Source organism: Hippocampus zosterae, chromosome 21 (genome assembly GCF_025434085.1).
Source record: "Hippocampus zosterae strain Florida chromosome 21, ASM2543408v3, whole genome shotgun sequence".
Lineage (NCBI taxonomy): Eukaryota > Metazoa > Chordata > Actinopteri > Syngnathiformes > Syngnathidae > Hippocampus > Hippocampus zosterae.
The window spans coordinates 9489189-9509102 of NC_067471.1; the positions used below are offsets into that span (position 1 = coordinate 9489189).

The 19914-nt window shown below is 53.5% G+C and overlaps 3 protein-coding genes across 3 annotated transcripts; 2 read left to right on the top strand and 1 right to left on the bottom strand.

Annotated features, from left to right (window-relative positions):
- Position 1: 1 nt before the first annotated feature.
- fgd6 (FYVE, RhoGEF and PH domain containing 6) lies at positions 2–9248 on the top strand. The gene is made up of 21 exons (XM_052055710.1): positions 2–623; positions 2332–3967; positions 5064–5187; positions 5316–5383; positions 5488–5518; positions 5738–5889; positions 5976–6132; positions 6218–6305; positions 6467–6517; positions 6588–6646; positions 6734–6805; positions 6897–6965; positions 7049–7132; positions 7202–7281; positions 7395–7497; positions 7574–7717; positions 7812–7914; positions 8066–8160; positions 8233–8361; positions 8439–8587; positions 8659–9248. Exons 1-21 carry the CDS (start codon positions 563–565, stop codon positions 8699–8701), a joined length of 3498 nt encoding a protein of 1165 aa, XP_051911670.1. The 5' UTR covers positions 2–562; the 3' UTR covers positions 8702–9248.
- A 1261-nt stretch (positions 9249–10509) lies between these two features.
- nup107 (nucleoporin 107) lies at positions 10510–16480 on the bottom strand. Its single transcript, XM_052055567.1, has 27 exons — positions 16310–16480; positions 15779–15858; positions 15545–15640; positions 15319–15413; positions 15090–15225; positions 14910–15013; positions 14713–14828; positions 14589–14637; positions 14421–14492; positions 14249–14337; positions 14047–14122; positions 13863–13976; positions 13576–13666; positions 13401–13480; positions 13258–13317; positions 13001–13146; positions 12866–12914; positions 12724–12793; positions 12540–12655; positions 12266–12455; positions 12091–12197; positions 11902–12004; positions 11652–11812; positions 11237–11362; positions 11041–11154; positions 10742–10909; positions 10510–10677 (listed from the first exon to the last, which is right to left on the bottom strand). The coding sequence occupies exons 1-27, from the start codon at positions 16315–16317 to the stop codon at positions 10570–10572; spliced, it is 2724 nt and encodes a 907-aa protein (XP_051911527.1). The 5' UTR covers positions 16318–16480; the 3' UTR covers positions 10510–10569.
- A 233-nt stretch (positions 16481–16713) lies between these two features.
- Positions 16714–19804, top strand: slc35e3 (solute carrier family 35 member E3). Its single transcript, XM_052055585.1, has 7 exons — positions 16714–16983; positions 17336–17775; positions 17979–18089; positions 18213–18371; positions 18456–18538; positions 18676–18760; positions 18870–19804. The coding sequence occupies exons 2-7, from the start codon at positions 17371–17373 to the stop codon at positions 19008–19010; spliced, it is 984 nt and encodes a 327-aa protein (XP_051911545.1). The 5' UTR covers positions 16714–16983; positions 17336–17370; the 3' UTR covers positions 19011–19804.
- The last annotated feature ends 110 nt before the right edge of the window (positions 19805–19914 follow it).

Genomic DNA, 19914 nt, shown 5'->3' on the forward strand with positions numbered 1-19914 from the left:
GCACCCGCTCGCGCTTCTTCCTCGCGAGAAACCACAGGGGAGCCCTGGCTTACAGAGCGCCCCTTTGTGGCCGCGTGAAGCACAGGCCCAACCGTTAGAAAAGCCCGGCGAGAAAAAGTAAAACAATGAGGCAGAAATACAGAGAACCTTACTTCACAATAATAAAAAATGATTTGTAACAAGCACGAGAAGAATCGTAGCAAAGGCAATCGATCGAACTTGAATATCGTTTGCATCGTAGTTTTAACGTGACATTTTATACACGGCAATGCTCCAAAGGCATCGCGCCGTTCGCAATCGGATGTAATGCTGTTATCCACAACAGGAAGTCGCTTGTTCGCAGTGCTTCTGGCTTGACAAAACCGACAAACTTTGCCGAAGCCGAAAAACTGGGGAAAAAATGGTAAACGCAAAAGGCATAAAGTCGTTATCGGCGGATGTACGAGCGAGATAAGGAGTAAGAGCGGCCGCCCGCGGTTTGTTTGTGCTCGCCGTAGTGGATTTCGAAGTGACAATGCTGCGGAGACAGGAAAAAACCAAGACCGTGTCGCGCTTCCATTGAATGCGAATTTACATTCCTCATGGAGAAAGCAGGATCAACGATTCGGGAGTCATGAGCACAGGTTTGTTTCTTGCGGGGGCGAACTGCAAAGTATCGACACCTCTATATACTTTTTAGTAGAATGCTCATTGTAAATACAGTACACCGTCGTGGAAAATAACTGTTAGAAGTAACCATCCACTGTTTTTTTTTTGCAATTTAATTACAGCCTTTTTCTGAAAAAAAAAAATCGCCTCCACATAAATAGTACAATAGGACACACCAGGCGTCGTTTTGGGAGGCCTCCATAACTGACAATAATAATACACTAAAAAGCGGCTTTCGGTTTTAAGCGGCCGACTCACAGCTGGGGATGGTCAAAAAGTTCTTTGTCTTTAAAAACATCTGTCCCGCTGCCGATGCTACACGTACGAATATTCAACAATGCGACCTTGACATCTTTTGTAAAGCTTTGTTTCAATCAATGTTAGTTTAGCCATCATATGGAGTGTGCCGTTCCGTGAAGGTGGTTTTGTGTTTGTTTTCTGGTAAATTGACATTACCTGACTGACGCTTCCTGCGAAACTCCGTTCAGAAATCGGCCAAACCCGGGACGCCTCGCTCGTCTGTTGTCGTATAAAGTACGCGCGGGACTTTGATGGGATCGTCGTCACAACTGGATGATTTCGGCGAGTTCTAGTCCACGTTTAGGTCCAATCGAATCCCGGGACCATGACATCTTTTCGATCCTGCTTTAATAAAGTTTCGATAGAGGTCGTTATTACTGCGTTCTGTGATTTCGACCGCAGCTACGTGTTAATACGGCTTGTACACCGCAAGGCATTCAATTACTCTGCCAAACGTGTTTATTATGTGTCAGAATCGGCCAGATTGGGAGTTTGGTGTCTCGCCTCACTCACTCTGTGGTCATTGACCTTTTTGTCACATCCATGTCCTCCTGTCGATAACTTTTTCATTGGGGACATTTTATTTTCCGTGTGCGTTTGTACAACGAAACTATTTAGCTTCAGAAGCTTTGTAAGAGGAATTTTGCCACAGGTTCCTGTCGGAGTGAGTCAGCCGCGACTTCCAGCTCTTCCATTCAAATTGTGATTCATGATGCATTTTGCACATTAGCCCCCCCCCCCCCCCCCCCTGAACCTGGCCTGTAACTGCATCTCACGGCTGCCTCTGCTGATATTTGAGGAAGGAAGGATGTGCAATGCCTTAACACAGGCATGTCCAAAGTCCGGCCCGCGGGCCAAATCCGGCCCGCGGTCGAATTTCATCCGGCCCTCGGCCCCTGTCATAAAATCAGTGCCGTCTGGGCCGCAGGTTGGGCGCAATGGAACACGTGTTTGACTGAGGTCTCGTAGACTGGTGAGTGATGTTTCATAGAGTACTGCTTCCCTCTAGTGGCTAAATGAGTAATAGCATTCACTAAATTAGTAATAGCATTTAGACACTAGAGGGCATCACTCACGAGTTAACAAGACATCACTGCGTGTTTATATTGACTGATACGTCATATTTCAAATTCCTGTTTCAAATGAACCAAAAGAAATTCTTAAGATTGTTGAAATTAAAATAAAAATGGAAATGTGAAACAGACTGGCTTACTAAAATTTGTTGAACAATATTGTTGTTCAATGTAAAGAATGTCAGCCAAGGTCGGCCCCCCGACATTTTACCACATAAAATCTGGCCCCCTTGGCAAAAAGTTTGGACACCCCTGCCTTAACACCTGCGTGGTTTTAAATTCTGTTCCGTCTTGTCTTGTGCACACGCAGATGTGAAGAAGCCTCCATTAGCTCCCAAACCTAAACTTCCCGCCGTGGCCAAACCCTCACCTCCCCCAGCCATTGCCCCCAAACCGGGCCTGCCCACCGCATCCCCCGTTTCCTCCCAGGCTTCCCCCGCCACTCTCAAGAGGACAAAGCCGGCCCTCGCCCCGAAGCCCCGCATCCCAAAATCCACCGGCCCTTCTCCCCCCGCCGCTTCGCTACCCCTCAAAGCTCGCCTCATCTTATCCCCTGAGCAGGATCTTCTGGAGGACAGCCTCTCGCTGCTCAACATCAGAAATGGGATTTTATCGGAGCGGGAGTCGGACTACATCATTCCCACGCGTGCCGGCGGCTTGCGGGACTGCTGTCGTGTGGAGAACGGCGAGCGCGAGCCCAAGAACGGGATTCACGAAGGAACGCCGAGCAGACCGGAGCGATGTTGGTGCGGGAGCGCGGGGGGGAGCAAAAGGCCCCGTGACAAGCCTCGGAGACAGAGACACTCGGAGAGGGTGGGCAGAGAGGGTGACGGGATCGATGCTGACGGACACGAGGGGCTCGCGGACGTCGGCTGCGATGTTGCGGGCAGCGTCGTCGCCTCCCCTCCGCCTGCGGAACATCTGCGGCCGCAAGAAGGCGGCGCGGTCCCCGCGCCCCCGACTAAGCCCCTCCCCGTCCCGCAGCCTCGCAAGCAAAAGAAGCCCACCCTGGTGAGGCAGGGCCACGTGGAGGTTGTGGCTCGGGATCCTCAGCAGGTGGACGATGCAAGAGAGGAGGACGACGAGCCCGGCGCTCCCGTGCCGCCTCCCCGCCAGACCTCCCTCTCCCCTCGCCTCCACAGAACACAAGGTCCCTCCTCGCACGCGGCCGGCCAGCGAGAGGGCGGGGGGCGCGGCGGCCGGGTGGAGGAAGAAGACGGCGGCTACGGCGATTTTAAGCGCTACCCCGTCACCCGCAGCCTCCCCAAGCAGATCAAACTGGGATGCCCGCCGCCCCTACGGCACGCCGGCAAGGCCTTCTCGGCCGAGGAGGGGCAGCCCGTGAGGCCGCCGCCCCGGAAACCACAGAGGCACAGCCTGCCCGCCCCGCCCCCGCCCTCCGTCTGTCCTCCGGCGCCGCCTTACGTCCCCGCGAGGGAGCTGCCCGCGCCGCCCCGGGAAAAACCTTCCCGGCGCTTCACCCGGCCTTGCGTGACCTTCTTCAGCCGCCAGATGCCCACCAGGAGCAGCGTGCCGCCCAAAAGTCGGGCGCCGTCGCTGGGAGGCAAGCAGCGGGCGCAATCCTTCTCCGCCGCCGACCTGAGCACCCGCTTGGACCCCGGCAAGCGGAGCCTCTCCTTCCGGAAGCTTCTGGAGCTCGGCGTGTCCGTCAAGATGCTGCCCAAGCTGCTGGCCAAGGGAGGCCACTCGCCGGAGTCCAAACCGGCGGCGCGGCCCAACAGCTGCATCAGCGAGGTCGGCTCGGGCGACGACGACGATGACGGCGGCGCGGAGTACGAGAACGTCCCTCTCTACGAGGAGATCCCCGAGTACGTGAACCTGCCCTTCCGCGGCGGCGGGCCGAGCTGGTCGCGGGATGGCGAGGCCTCCGACGTCTACGAGGCGCAGGACCCCTACCGCCAGTTCCAGGAGGACCGCTGCGACAGGTAGGATTGAGCAGCCCGGGCAGGGTTTCCCGGAGCAGAGGCCAATGTTTTGCTAGCACAACTGAAGGTCGAAGGTCAACAAACAGCCGTTCGTTGGTCTGTGACTTGCCGTTCTGCATAACGGTGGATGGCAGCATTTTCTGTCCTCTGTCTCACTTGACTTCACTTTCCGGTCTGGAATTTAGCTGCTCAAGCCATGACAAGAAGCCCCCCCCCCCCTCCCCCCATCTCAAAACGGCTCCACTTCAGATCAGTTTAAAAGCCTCCTACGTATTTTTCAGGGTTGTCCACGGCAGCCTCAGATCCTCATCCGAATTTCAGACTCCCCCTCATCATGTCCCTTTGATGTTTGATGCGTTTGTGTGGGAACGAACGGCACACCCAGGAATAAAATTCATCATCATGATTGCTCCAATTTCAGGCATGGAGGAGCGCATCAATTGCAAATTCATCCTTCTCACCCCCCCCCCCCTCAACTTCCCCCTTCATTTTCTGGAAATGACTTGTCATTTGTCATTTTTGAGTCACTCTCCTTGCAAACTATTTGGCGGAGGCAACGCAAGAAGCGGGAGGCAGGCCTGCCGCGCTTCCCGGTGCAGGCGGGGCCGCGCGACAGGTGACATCGGCGCGAGTCAGCGGCGCCTCAAACATTGGCGGCGTGTCGGCGCGCTGCAGGTCGGCCCCCGTGCGTTTCCCGTGTGTTATTTTCAGCGTGCCGGGCAGGAAATGTCTGAGCGTCGCGCAAAAAAATGCCGCGCGGCTCTCCAGGAGTGGGAAGATGAATGCGTAGAAACCACCAGCCTCCTCCTCGTCCTCAGACTGGCCTTCCGCGCTCTGTGTTTAGCCTTCTCATAACCTCAACACTCTACCCCCACCCCCCCCCTTTGACTTGAAGAGAAAATGTGAGCTCTTCACTTTGTTTGCACGTTGCTAAATATTTAATGAAGAGCAGAGGAGCAACACATGTGGCTTTGCTGCATATTTAAAATCATGCATGAGGTTAAAAAAAAGTTTTTGAAGGCGGAAATAATCAGCACCCGTTGGAAAGTCACTTTGTGTGTGTGTGTGTGTGTGTGTGTGTGTGTGTGTTTCACAGCGACTGGCCGAGGAGGGACGTCCCCTCGGAGGAGGAGGACGAGGACGAAGAGGCCCGCAGTTGGGACGAGGAGGACAACAGCTCGTCATCCAGCAAGGAGCATGTGGGCGAGGAGGACAGACGGGTGAGCGGGGCGTCTTACGCTCGGGTCGACACACCGGGCGACCTTCCGGGGGGGGTGGGGGGGAGCGCATCTTTTCATCGCCACGCGTTCAAGCACCCCTGCGCTCTCGCTCTCTCTTTGTTTTGCAGCTGGAGGATGAGACCAAGCGCAAGAAGGTGGCGCACATCGCGCAGGAGATCATGAGCTCGGAGAAAGTGTGAGTGGCGCCCTGGCAGGACAGAAATCAGCACGTGTCTCTTAAAAACATATAAAAACAGTGGGGGGGGGGCTGACACCCCTTTCTTGTGCCCCGTCTTTCAGGTTCGTGGACGTGCTCAAGCTTCTTCACATCGTAAGTGTCGCCATCCTGCGGCCGGGAAGCCATTTTTGTCCCAGAAATGGGGTCAGCCCGCATTCTTTGCTGCCCGCGGATGCAGCGGACGCTTCCTCCTGCCACTGAGCTGACCTCTGCGCGCACCCACGCGCACGCGCGAGAATTCTGTCGGTGTGCGCCGCGCACATTCTTGCGGCGAAGCGGCCGGCTGACGTGGCACCGCTTTTCCCGCCTCAGGACTTTCGGGCGGCCGTGGCCAAGGCGACGCGTCAGAACGGCAAGCCGGTGGTGGACGAGCGCGTCCTCAGCCAGCTCCTCTACTACCTGCCGCAGCTCTACCAGCTCAACAAGGACCTGCTGAGGGAGCTGGAGGACAGGGTGGCGCACTGGTACGTGGCGGCTCCGCCCACAATTCCCGCCCCCCCCCCGGCGTGACGGCGTACGTACCGCGGCGGCTTCCTGCCCTCTCCCGCAGGAGCGAGCATCAGCGCCTGGCCGACATCTTTGTGCAGAAGGGCCCCTACCTGAAGATGTACTCCACCTACATCCGCCAGTTCGACGACAACGTGGCGCTCTTGGATGAGCAGTGCAGGAAGAACCCGCCCTTTGCCGCCGTGCTGCGAGACTTTGAGGTGACGGGGCTTCCGACCCCCTCCGCCCGAGGTCTTCCCGTCGGCGGGCTGACGCTGGCGCTTGTTTTTCTTCGCTCGGCCACAGATGAGCGCCCGATGTGCCAGCCTCGCCCTCAAGCACTACCTGCTCAAGCCCGTCCAGAGGATCCCTCAGTACCAGATGCTCCTCACAGGTGGCTTCTGCTTCTCAAGTGCCGCCGGGGACCGGGAGGCGGGGCTTAGAGAGTTCATCGTAGCCTTCTTCTTCTTTTTTTTCCTTCTTTGATCATGCACCGACTTCCTGCCACCTAGTGGACAGCAACGAGAATGACGTCCCCTCTCTGCCCTTTTCTAGATTACTTGAAGAATCTGCCCCGGGACTCGGAGGACTACAAGGACACAGAAGGTGAGACGCAAGGCGCCGCAAGGCACACTCAGCGAGGAAGGCGTGGCTCAAATTATTTCCGTCCGCGCAGCGGCTCTCGGCGTCGTGAAGGAGGTCGCCAACCACGCCAACGACATCATGAAGCAAGGGGTGAGCCGCTAGCCCCGCCCCCCCAATGACTCCCGGCTTCGTCGCAATCTGCGTCATGCGGTCCTTGCGGGCGTTTCCTTCTTCCAGGATAACTTTGAGAAGCTGATGCAGATTCAGTACAGTCTGAACGGCCACCAAGAGATCGTTCAGCCGGGCAGGGTAAGGCCCCCCCCCCCCCCCCCCGCTCGCTCCTCCGCCGCACGCAAGCCTTCCGAGGCCGCCGCAGTTGACTTCCGACGGGTGCCGGCAGGTCTTCCTGAAGGAGGGAACGCTCATGAAGCTCTCCAGGAAGGTCATGCAGCCGCGGATGTTCTTCTTGGTGAGTGACGGTGGCCCCTCTCCAACGTTTTCCCTTCTCGAGCCTTTTTCCACACTTCTTGACACTTCTTCGTTCCGTTGCAGTTCAACGACGCGCTCATGTACAGCACTCCCGTCCAGTCGGCCCAGTACAAACTCAACTGCGTGCTCCCCCTCGCCGGCATGAAGGTGAGACGGCAAATGGCGCCGCGGGGCCGCGTTGGCGACCGCTGAGGCCGTGCGCCTGCCTGCCAACAGGTGAGCAAGCCCAGCCAGGAGGCCTACCAGAACGAGCTCAACATCGAGAGCGTCGAGCGCTCCTTCATCTTGTCCGCAAGGTGGGACCTCGAGTGCTTGGGGGCCGTGGCCGCCGTCAATCGGGAACGAATAGCGAACCGCGACCGCGCAGGGGTTGGCGTTGATGGCATCCCACCGTTTTTCCCGCCTGCAGTTCGGCGACGGAACGAGACGAGTGGCTGGAGGCCATCGCCGCCGCCATCCACGACCACGCCAAGAAGAAGATCAGCTTCATATCCAGCCGCAGTCAGGAGGAGGTGGTGCTCTCGTTTCCCCCGCGCCGACCTTTTCAACCCCCCCCCCCCCCTGACAACTGTCCGCTCGCCAGCGCAGACCGACGGCGTGCCGGACAGCGGCGCCCCGCTGGGCTCCAAGGCTCCCATCTGGATCCCCGACCTGAGGGCCACCATGTGCATGATCTGCACCTGCGAGTTCACCCTCACCTGGCGCCGCCATCACTGCCGCGCCTGCGGGAAGGTGCCCGGGGGGGGGGGGGGGGGGGGCGCGGACCTCGCGGGCCCGACGCCCTCCGCGTCTCCTCCTCACCGTCTCCCATCTTGCGTTCCCACAGGTGGTGTGCCAGGCCTGCTCGGCCAACAAGTACTACCTGGAGTACTTGAAGAACCGGCCGGCCCGCGTGTGTGACCATTGCTTCGCCAAACTGCAGGAGAACAGTCAGTACATGTGTCGAGGTGCCGCAAAAACGAGAGTGGAGGGGAGACGGTCCAGTTTTTCTTCTTCCCTCCCACGGCACGCACTGCAATTCCTGTTCACATGCAGGCACGGAAAGCTCCAAATTGCCTTTTGTCGTGTCGTGATTTGCAGGCGACCGCCGCGCCTCCTCGTCCGCGTCTCCCATCAAATCCGGAGCCTTCTCCTTCACCAGGAAACAAAAAAAGATTCCGGCCGCACTCAAAGAGGCAAGCGTTGAGCGAGAGGTGAGATGAGAAGCGGCGGCGCGGCGGCCTGACCCGCTGGGCTCTCCCCCCCAGGTGTCGGCCAACACGGAAAACTCCTCCATGAGCGGCTACTTGAGCAGGTCCAAGGGCAACAAGAAGCAGTGGAAGCGGCTGTGGTTCGTCATCAAGAACAAAGTGTTGTACACGTACGCCGCCAGCGAGGTGACCGCCACCGGCCGTCTCTTCTTCGCTTCGCCCGCCTTCCGCTGCAGCGTGCGCGTCGTCTTTCTCACCGGCAGGACGTGGCGGCGCTGGAGAGCCAGCCGCTGCTCGGCTTCTTCCTGCGGGAGGAGAAGAACGGCCCGGCGCGGAAGCTGCAGTTCAAGCTCTACCATAAAAACACGCTCTTCCACATCTTCAAAGCCGACGACATCCCCACCGCTCAGAGGTAAAAGCGCGGCCGCGGGGGTCAAAGCGCGCCGCCAAATGCGCTCTGACCTGGTCGCCTTCTCGCTTTAGGTGGATCGAAGCCTTCCAGGAGGCCATGATCCTCGAGCAGTGAGCATCTAGTCCACGATGACGGAGAAGATGGGACGGGGAGATTTTTTTTTTTTCCTTCTTTTCGCTCCAACGTTGCAGCTGTGGCTCAAATGCCACACGGCGTGCGTGGAAGTGGACTCCAGTCCAGCCGGTGGTTCACAGTGCGTAGCAGGAGGTTGCCGCTGTTCGTCTGGGAGACGTCATTCTTTGGTAACTCCAACAGCGTCCTGGACATAACTGGAGGGGAATCTATTTTTCACACGCTTCAGAATGTCCACTCTGAAGACATGGAAATGAACCGCGAGATTGTGGAAGTCACAGACAAAGTTGACATTTTGATATGCAAGCCCAGAGCTGATATCTAGAATGGCCGAAGAAGCAGCTCACTGTTTCATCGCAGAGTTCTGTAGTTTTTTTGGGTTTTTCACCCCTCAACCTTCTGTGATCCACAACGTCCTGTGATGTGTGGTCATTGCCACTCTTGATTTCTGCTTGTCTTCCTAATTTCAACGGTTTCGGGGTCGCATTTGCTTGTGTACATTCACAGTGACTCTGTTTTTTTATTTCAAGCTCAACTGCGGGGAGGGAGGTCGAGTCTCCCGGGAAACAATCGGAAGAAACTGTCAGGCAACAGTTTTGAAGAAAATGTCAAAATATAGTTTTGCATGATTTAAAATTGATTTGTCATATTTAAAATAAATAAATGATTTTTATGATGCCATTGTTTTGAAACGATCACCAAATGTACACACACACACACCCTCCTCTCGGGTTATCTTCAATTTGATCCAGATTGTGGTTGTAAACATTCAGATTCAGACAAATTGATTTCTCCCCGTGAGGCAATTAGGACTTAACAGGCACGCTCTGCACAACTTCCGGGTATAGTAGGGAGCGTCCGACCTAACGGCAACAAGCCGATCAGATTGCTACTAGCTCGTCCTGAACAAGCGTGGCACTGGCGTGGCGTCACAACAATTTCAACCACTTGAACGTTTGACGAACAGCACGAAAGTTCGCAGTCGACGCGGCAGAAGCGCTTGATCCGACAGGTCCGATGGCTTGTCATCCTCGTTGCTGCCGCCGCGGTTCTCCGACATAATTGGAAACTCGCCCTATTTCCTGATGCTCAGACTGGGTAAGTACGCGCTATTTGTTTGCCCTCGAAGCATTTAAACGGTGTTCACACTAAACACGGCGACGTTGCGCTTCCAAGGACAAGTGGCGTTCAAAGATACAGAAAAGGGGGCTTTTGAAAGAAGCTGTCCAAGTGGACGCGTTGCACCTCCTGCGCATGCGCAGTCCGTCATCGGGATTTCAACCTTGCGTTCTACTAGGCCATTTAGGAACGAAAAAATAAATAAATCGCTCAGACATTGCGAGTGAGGGCACGTTTGGAAATGGACGGGTTGAAAATAAAAGTCTGCCACTTTACAAATAATCAAGTCAAGTCAAGAGTATTTCTCGAGCACTTTCAAACAGCCATCGCTGCATCCAAAGTGTTGTACATGGAGCGATTTAACATACACAATAAACAATATCACCTCTGTCTTCTTTTGGTTGAATTTCAAGAAATTTTGTGCCATCCAGGTTTTGATTTCTTCCAGACAGGATCGGATAATGACACTAAAAGTAAAAACACTTCTTTATCGATTAAAGAGTGTGACACTCCACTTTTATTTTTTCCTGCCTGACCAGATTGAAGAAGCTACTGGGCCAAAGTCGCAGCCGGCAGACTCGATGAGGAAGGGACGCCAACCTGCATTTGGACATGTGCACGCTTTTTGGCTGCTGTGCCAGTTGCTCCGCTTCAAAGAAACAATCATGGCATGCAGAAAACATTTTTCTTTATTTAGAAAAGAGACACAAATGCACATCATCCAGGGGCGCTCATTGCTGCAGCTCATAGCCGAGCGGGTCAAGTCCCTGGTCCAACAGCGCCAGGGATGACTCCCTCAATTTCAGGAGGAAGCGTCTCAGCTCCTCTTTCGAAAACACCTGAGGAAACCCAAAGCGACCGTCGGTCTCAAAACAAGGCGGAAAACGGCGGCGGCAAGGTTACCTGGTAGAGGCGATGATGGTCGGAGGAGATGATGTCGGCGAGCCGCAGCGCCTCCTGGTGTCTGGACGAGCTCTGCAGCACGCTGAGCAGCAGGAAGCTGAGGCGAGGCAGACAAAGCGAGCGCAGCGCTGACATTTGGTGGCTGCGCTCCGCATCCTGCTCAGAGTCCTGGGGGGGGGGGGGGGGAAGTCAGAAACTCCTCACTGATCCTTCCTGCTCGCTGGCGTGGACCGAAAGCCACTAGAGCGTTTCTTCCATCCGTGGTCCATCTATGAGGACCCCCTTTGTGTTTTTCCGACCTGTGCGTTGTCCGCCATCCAGCCCCCGTCGACAAACAGCAGCACGTTGTAGATTCTCTCCTTCACGTCTTCGGTCAGGACATCCAGGCGGCTCGACCAGGCCGACAGCGCCACCTGGCGGCAAAGGCGCTTTTGAAAAGTGTCGCCCCAATTTCCTCCCCAGGTGAGGTGGGGGGGGTGAGCGTGTGCGCGTTACCTGGTACTCTTTTTCTCTCATCTCATTGGCTACTCGCTCTGTGAATTTCACTTCCGGCGCAGGTGTCGGCTTCTGGGGGGCCGAGCTACTGTGACCGAACCATTCGGAGAAGGCTTCGTGGGCTTCCTGGAAGAACATTTGCGCTTAAAGGATACACAACATCGGCGCATAGAGCAGACGACGTATGCCCGTGAGTATTGTTGGATGCTCTCTTTGTCTTAGCTGCTGCTCCTTAGGAGTGACGAGACTAATTTCCAGTCGCGAGTCGATGGCAGGATACGTCGGCATCGGAGCGAGCAGACTTTTGCGACTCAATGGTTTGGTTGAACAATTTAGCGGTCAACTTTGCCTCCCATTCGGAGCGAGAAGGAGATCATCGAACCGATCGAGCAAGTTGTAGTTGGCGGACACACACCAGGTAGGCTCTGATGCACAGATGCTCTCTGATGGCGTTCTCATCCTCGGCAGGCAGAAGCGAGGTCCGGCCCAGCGCCGACCACTGGCAGTAGATTTCTCTCATGGAATCCTCGGGCACTTTGGAGAAGACGGCTTTGGCCGCGTCGTGTTTCTCCAGAGCTGCCAGGTGAAAGACGAGCGACGGTGATGACGTGAATGGTATTGCTAAATGCTATTGCTAGGCGGTGAATTTGTTGCTTGGTTTTTACCCAGGAATCTCCTCATGATTGCGTTGGACTGCTTCAGGGCTTCCCCTCGATGGGCCGGCTCAAACAGAAGCCAGTCGATGACGTCGATCTTCTTTTGGTCCTCCTGGAAAAATGCCGCAGACACTCTCGATTTGGACCGTGACACCGCCACTTTTTTTTTCTTTTTTTTTTTTAACGTTGAAAACAAACCTTTGTGGTTGCCGTCTCTAGCGTCTGGCTGTGAGGCGTGAACTCTGCATCATCTCTCTCCCGCACCGTCTCCACCACCAGTTTGGTCACGGCCGCCACATCCAAACCTTCACGAGCAGAACGACTCCAGATTTGCTCGCCGTCTTGCCGCCGAAAGGCACATTTGCGCTCTCACCGGCCTCGGCGGCGAGCTGCAAGCAGCGGGGACGCAGCTCCGGCTGGCCGACCGTCTCCAGGAAAGCGGCGTACTGCGCGGTGGCCAGGTGGGCCGGCAGCTGGCTGACGTAGCTCGCCACCAGCTCCGTCTGCTGCTCGCGGATGAGCAGGCCCACGTACGCCTTCAGCACATCCACGCACACGTCCTCCTTGCGCACAACACCGAGGACATTTAGGCCGCTGTGGATTTTTCATCACATTGGAGCCTCTTCTTCTGGTTGAGGTTGGTTTACCTTCAGGGCCAACCCCACAGAGCGGAAAAAGAGCAGCAGGTGACTCATGAAACGCAGCAGGTGCGAGGGGAGCGCCTTGGAGGCCGTCAGCCAATCACAAAACTCCTCCAGAAGACCTGAGACGCAAGGTGGCAAACTTCTACGGTCCTCTGAGGGCTCACGAGCAACCTGGAGCAAATCTTACCATCCAGGTCTCCCAGGATGATGAACTTCTGAATGACGTGGTAGTGCTCTTGCGTCTCCTCCAACACCCTCTGCACACGCATCATGTGAGTTCAGTCGAGTCAACTTGATGGGAACCAATCGCAATTCAGTTGCCGTTTTACCTTTGACTCTGACGCTTGGAGCTCCTCAAACACCTTCTCCATTGTCCAGCTGAGTTGACGAGCGATCTTATCAAGAACTTCCTTTGCGTGGCAATGTCACAGGACGAAATGTGTGTGTGTGTGTGCGGCAGTTACTTGGCTTCCAGGTATTCCCGTGGCAGCGTCTCCACTTCCTGGTGCGCCATCCCCGATGACATCAGATGCTTTTCCACCAGTGTGTCCACCATCACTCTGAAGTACGCCCACACACAGTCCTCCCACGATTCACACACGGCCAGCACCTAACACACACACACACACACACACACACACACTTTCAGGATACACGGCACTTTCTTCATTGAGCTTAGCATGTTAGCACACTGATGAAAACTAGAAATTGGGGATGCTACCGGTTTAAGATTTCCACTCAGGCTGGCATAGATGGCTCGCTCGTATCTGTTGAGCTGCTCCTGGTAAGTGTGGGGGGGGGGGGGTAATTCATTTTGAGGGTTTGGAAGACCGTCTTTTTGAAATGTCCTACTAGTGCGTGTACCTCCTCAGCCATTCTCCAGCTGCAGGCCTTCCAGATGCCTCTTTGAGGGTTTCCTTCAACGGGGTGCAACTCGGCGCTGCCTGCGAACAGGAGACCAACATCCCCAAAGTGAGCCGGAGGACGTCGCCGCTACGGGGGCAGTAGCCGAGGACGTTTCCAGGAGCCGATGGAGAACCTGAGTTCATGTTGGGATCGTGGTAGAGCTTCCAGCCCTCCAGAGTGGCTGCTCGCCAGGCCTGACCGCAGCGTGTGCACAGCCTCTGGGCCTACGCACACACACACAAGAGTGGCGGGTGAGAGCGCATTTTTACCGATATTTTAAGTGTGTGACTTAAACCGACCAAATTTGGATTTAACCATTAAGAGGGGGACAAAAAATGTACATACAAAATTGCTGCAAATAAAAAGGAAATCTGATACTGTCATGTTTTGGTTCAAGAATGCGCCCCCCCCCCCCCCCACCTCCTCGGTCATCCCGGCCCGAATGAGCGTGAAGAGGTTCTTCAACAGACGCACGTCGTCTTCCCGGTCCAGGTCGGCCAGGGGTTGCCGTTGGCGCAGCGGAGCGTCCGGGTCCTGAAGGCACATTCGAAAAAAACGTTCACCGCTGCCCCCGGTGGTCAGTCGTCATAGTAACGGCTCTCACCAGCTCAGTGACCAGGGGGACGGTGAAGACGTTGCCGCTCTTGCGCCTCAGCTTCAGTGAGTGCAGCGTGTTCTCCCTAACGCACACAAACACACTTTACTGGTGCTCCAGCTAAGCTAATAACCACAAGGTCGACGAGGAGCCGCTTTTCGTCTTTGATTTACGACCAAAAGCACTTGAACTCCGACTGGCCGCCACCCACCAGCAGACGCTTTTGGCGTAGTATTCAATATTGTCCGAAAAGTCTCCCATCTGATCCTTGGCGATGCTTTCCAGCCAATCCACAACCAACTATGAGTGAGGAGGGAGACGCAGACGTGAGCCAAGCGCTAAAAAAAAACCACAACGGGGGGGGGCCGAGCGCGCTCGTTTACCTGACTTTGACGGACGAGTGCATCGCGCTGGAAGAGCTGCTCCACCGTCATCTTTTCGCTTTCACTGGGAATCTGCATGCAACAAGTCAGACAGATGGACATGAGGCACTGCTCGGACTTGACCCTAACCCGCCCCCCACTCAACCCCCCTCCGAGTCAATCACTCACAGCCACGTCGACCATCATGTCGTCTTCCAGGGCCAACTGGACGCGATCCCTGCGAAGCGAGCGAGCGGACGCATGCTGATCGGATGCGAGGCGGTCTCGGGCAGGACGCGGACGTCCGCCTTACCTGTATAGGGACGAGATGAGTCTCCAGGAGTGGTTCTCCTGCTGCAGTAGCCAGCGCACTCCTGCCGTCTTACTGTTCTGACCCGCTCGCAGCACCACCGACTGGAGGACGTCCACCTCAAGCACCCGAGAAAAAGGTGCGGACTAAGTCTTAACGTCGCGACGTTGCTGACTCGTGTGACTCCAGTCCAGCCCTACCTTGTCCTGGCAGAGGGTCTGGTAATCCTCCAGCAGTTCGAATACGGCAGAGGAGGAGTGTTTCAAAAAGGACGCTAGGAAATCCGGGAAAAGACTGGTGGCCGCTGCAAGAGCAAGAAGCTACGAATCAGACGGGAACCAGAGCGCGACGGCGGCCGGGGTGCCGCCATTTTAACTCACCGGCCTCTCCGGGGTCGTCGTCCTTGAGCAGGGCCGAGGCGAGGTGGGTGATGTCCTCCGTGAAGAAGCTGGTGTTCTCCAAACCCGTTGTGGGTGACGCGTACACGCTGTGGGTCCAGTCACTGTCGTCCAAATTCTACACGCGGCATCGACGTCGTTTGGCACATTTTGCAATCTGGCCCCGCTTTCTTGTGTGTGTGTGTGTGTGTGCGTTTCTTGTTTTTCTCACCAGACTGCCGAGTGTGTTTCTCGGCGTGTGCGCCATGCGAGGGGTTCGGCCCGCGTACGCCAAAATGGCGGAAACATCTGGAACCCGGGGAGTCCCTGGAGGGAGAGGATTTGACACTCAACAGGAAATGAGGCTTGCTGTCATCTGAACCTTGGATGTTGTCAATGTCCTCATTATTGCCATGGAGATTTTTCCAACTTTGACCATTCTCAAAGGTTTGTCCTACCAGCTTGTCTGAAGAGTGAGGCGGGTGTTTTCCTCAGAGTGGAGCGGGCCGGCGTTGCCAAGGAAGCACTAGGATTGCCCATTTCGGGGGAGGGGACTGAGGTCAGCGTTCAGGAAAACCACAACACTAAGAGTTGTGACATGAAATCCAAATGGAGTCGGGCATCATCGGCGTCATGCATAACAGACAACTCAACAGCTGGGGAACACACACACACACACACTTTCAGGATACAGGCCACCTTCTTCATTCGACGGGCAGCGACCGTCACCAAGTCATCTCGGACCACCGGAGACAGCAGCTCACTTTGACCCCTAAACAAGTCCACAAACAAGTCAGAACCATCAATTGCACTCACATATGTTTAAATATTTCCACGTGTGGAGTGTCCCTAAAGGTAGGGCAGTCATCAACCCGTTCATCACATCTCTTGGTAAAACATAGTGTTGCATTTCCAATGTTGTATAAAATGTCATTTCTTGTCAATATACGTGTGTCCAAACGTCAGGGGGTTGCCACCGTACTTTATTTCTCTTGAATTTTGTTTTGCTCTTACGCCAAGTTGACCACTGTTGTGATCACAACATTAGCCGGTTAGCCTCGAGGAGGGCGGCGTTAGCTTTGTTATCCCGCCCCCTGAACGCACTCAACGAACCGAACTAGGGCGAGCGCATTCTTCAAAACTTAGACGAATAACACGCTGGCGCTCTCTTAAAAGACGTCGAAGCTGTTCGGACTTAAACAAAAGAGTTTGAACGTTATTACCAGTCCATGTTGGCAAGATGTCACTTCCCGCTTCACGAGGTTCAACAACATTCTTCTTCGTGGGAAAATGAAGGAACCGTACGTGACTGCCACGACTGTGTTATAACGTGTATAACTTTAGATGTAGGGCACTCCCTTTTTTTTGTCCAACATAATCACGCCACACTACTCAAATAAATAAAGACGTATTTGGGGAGGGGAGGGGGGCTTGTTGTGCAGTTTTAGTTGTTGCAATTTTTGTATCTTTCAGTTTGATTATATTTGACTGCCGTGCGCCATTAGGCCTCATGGTGCCACTGTGGTTCAAAGGCAGATTTTCTTAAGGCGAAGAAGACACAGGACCCATTACCACTTGTTACCGGTAGATGGCGGCAATTTACCATAAAGGTATTTGCCATCATCCCTTTAATCTTGAGTGAAGAAGAAACCCCCGGAAATGGAATACAGAGCACTCTTTCTTCAGGTCTCTGACGGCCACTTTAAACGGGCTCTGGAGTCGAGGAACGCGGCGACAAAAGTTCCCCAAGTTCTCGATTGGTGTGGAACCAGCTCAGCACTCTCAGGTTTGAGCATCACGGGAAAAAAGGCCTGTAACTTTCGTCAGGCTTGCTCACCGTTAGTCAGATCCACGGATAAGCAGTTGGACAGCAGCCATAAGAAGATGAGGAACCAAGGTAAAAAAAAAACACTGCTGGGTGCGTGGCAAAATTCCTTCTTGCCCTCTTGTCACCAGGTCAACATTGTCATTTTAGCTCATTGCCTGTCAAGTATAACTTTTTAAAAGTGTCATGTATTTCCTTGAAAATAAATGAATAATTCTTGAAAACAAAACAAAAAATTCCCCCTGCTCATCACTCACCCTCCGGGCCGCCCTTATTTGAAAGTTAAATATACAAATTAATCAATTTTAATGGTAGTGATCATGAATATAATTGCATTCAACAAGGGATCCATTCAAAGCCCAGATCAGAGAAGAAAAAATGGAGAAAAAAAGTATTTCCTCTTCTAATTGTCATTTCTGGACAGTTTGAGCGAGTCGTTGTGAAAACCTCAAGCGCGCCATGGCCACCAAGGCGCTTCTGGACCTGTCGGCCAACTGGCGCATCGTGGTCGGAATGCTGGCCAACTTGCTGTCGTCCATCTGCATCGTGTTTATCAACAAGTGGATCTACTTGCACTACGGCTTCCCCAACATGACGCTCACCCTGGTGCACTTTGCGGTCACCTGGCTGGGCCTGTTTGCGTGCCAGACAATGGACGTTTTCTGCCCCAAGAGGCTGCCGCTGCGCAAGATCGGATGGCTGGCGCTGAGCTTCTGCGGCTTTGTGGCCTTCACCAACTTGTCGCTGCAGAACAACTCCATCGGCACGTACCAGCTAGCCAAGGCCATGACCACGCCCGTCATCATCCTCATCCAGACGGCCTACTACAAGAAGACCTTCTCCAACAAGATTAAGCTCACGATGGTCAGTTTTTTTTTCAGTTTCGCTGCCGTTCACTCAGTGGTACCACGACTTGCGAACTGACTCATTCAGATCTCAACTCAACAGCTTTTGTGACAGTCGTGAAATTCTGACTTTGATACCGTACCTGCAAAAAACAGAATTTGGGGTGCTCAGATGTGAAAAGGTAGCGCTGTCTTTCCTCTTTTGTCTTTTATTCTCTGCAGGTCCCGATAGCAATCGGTGTGGTGTTGAACTCGTACTACGACGTGCGCTTCAATGCGTTGGGGACAATTTTTGCCACCTTGGGTGTTCTTGTGACATCACTCTACCAAGTGGTGAGTGATTTTTTTTTCTATGATTAGTAATATTATCTTTTTTTAAGTATCCGTACTTTTTGGTAGTTTTTTTTCACTCCCAAGTATGACAATTAAGCTGTGACTGCCTGTGTGTCTTTTTAGTGGGTAGGAGCAAAGCAACACGAGCTCCAAGTCAACTCCATGCAGCTTCTGTACTACCAGGCCCCTTTGTCGTCAGGCGTCCTGCTGGCCATTATCCCGTTCTTTGAGCCGCTCACAGGAGACGGAGGAATATTTGGACCGTGGTCCCTTCCCGCTCTGGTTGGCCTCAACACACTCGCAGGCTTGCTTTTCACGCCTGAGGTTTGGGGCTCCGCGTTGAAGGAAGGTCCTCTTGTTTTCCAGATTACGGTGCTTTTCTCCGGGGTGGTGGCGTTCCTGGTCAACCTGTCCATCTACTGGATCATTGGAAACACGTCAGCGGTTACGTATCCTTGACAACATTTCCATTGAGAACAGCCGAGTGCAGAAAGATAATTCGCTTACTGCAGCAAAATGGTTTGCGTCACAATTTGTTCTTGGGAATCGTATTGACATTTGTTTGCCTTGAGTCCAATTTTTCCAGCTACAACATGTTTGGCCATTTTAAATTCTGCATTACCCTGGTAGGAGGATACGTTCTCTTCCAGGACCCTCTGTCACTCAACCAGGTGAGAATTTTTGCACCGTTGTCAAATGTTTTGCAATGGCACAAACGAAATTCAAGGCACCACTGCATTTTCCTGCAACCGACTGTCTGTGGCTACATGTCGCTCGCAGGCTATGGGGATCCTGTGTACTCTGGCGGGAATCCTGTCGTACACTCACATCAAGCTGGCCGAACAAGCGGAGGGAAAGAGTCGGCTGTTTCAGACGTCACAGGCCTACCCAGCTGTCACTCGCAAGCGGGAAATCCCATGAGGGATGTTTATTTTGTGATGAGTATTTTTTCTATACCAGTATATATATTTTTTGACAGGATGAAATGCGTGGCACTTCTCCCACGGTGCTGTGTTCCAGAAGAATGAAATAAGTATCTCACAATATACAAGGCCGACTGTGGCAGCACACAAGTTGTGAGATTGGAAAAAAAGTGATGAAAATGATGCTTTAATCACCACAAATAATGTATCCTTGTCCACCTATGCCAGTGACTTTCAGAAATGGACAGAACAATTCCATGCTCCTCGACTGGATGGCGGAAGATACAATTGACATATCCTTCCAGTCCACTTGCTAAAATATGGGGAGTAAAGTAACACTAGAGCATTACTGTGTCACTGTACTGTTTAACTTGTGTTTTTGTTTTTTTTAACTTGTATAAATGTAAGAATGTGCCTCTCACCATATGACACGGGCATAAATAGTTGAACAAAGATACGTTATTTGTAGAAATTACGTGCATTTTGAGACTAATTAAGGGATGGGATAATTTCCTAAGTCACACTATCTTGCTAGTCATTTAATTGAAGAAAAAAATAGATCCTCAATAAGTGTGACGTCGGGGAACACGGAGAAAAACAACAGTTCACACTTACAATTGGAAACGACAATATAGAGTGTCCAATGAACATATAATGCATGTTTCTGGAATGTGCGGAGAAACCCATGACCGCTCTACTGTGAACATTCATGATTCCATTCATGTTTGGTAAACGATTTCACAGTGCAATGACCTACGCAAAATAAAGAAGTATCAAATGTTCGCTTTTAAACTGTTTTTATGCTTTTACTATGTGACGTTATACCACCTTGATATGTACAGTGACGAGTCGCCTGTCAAAATTGTGAAACGCCGAAAATTAAATATTTTTAAAAACTGAAA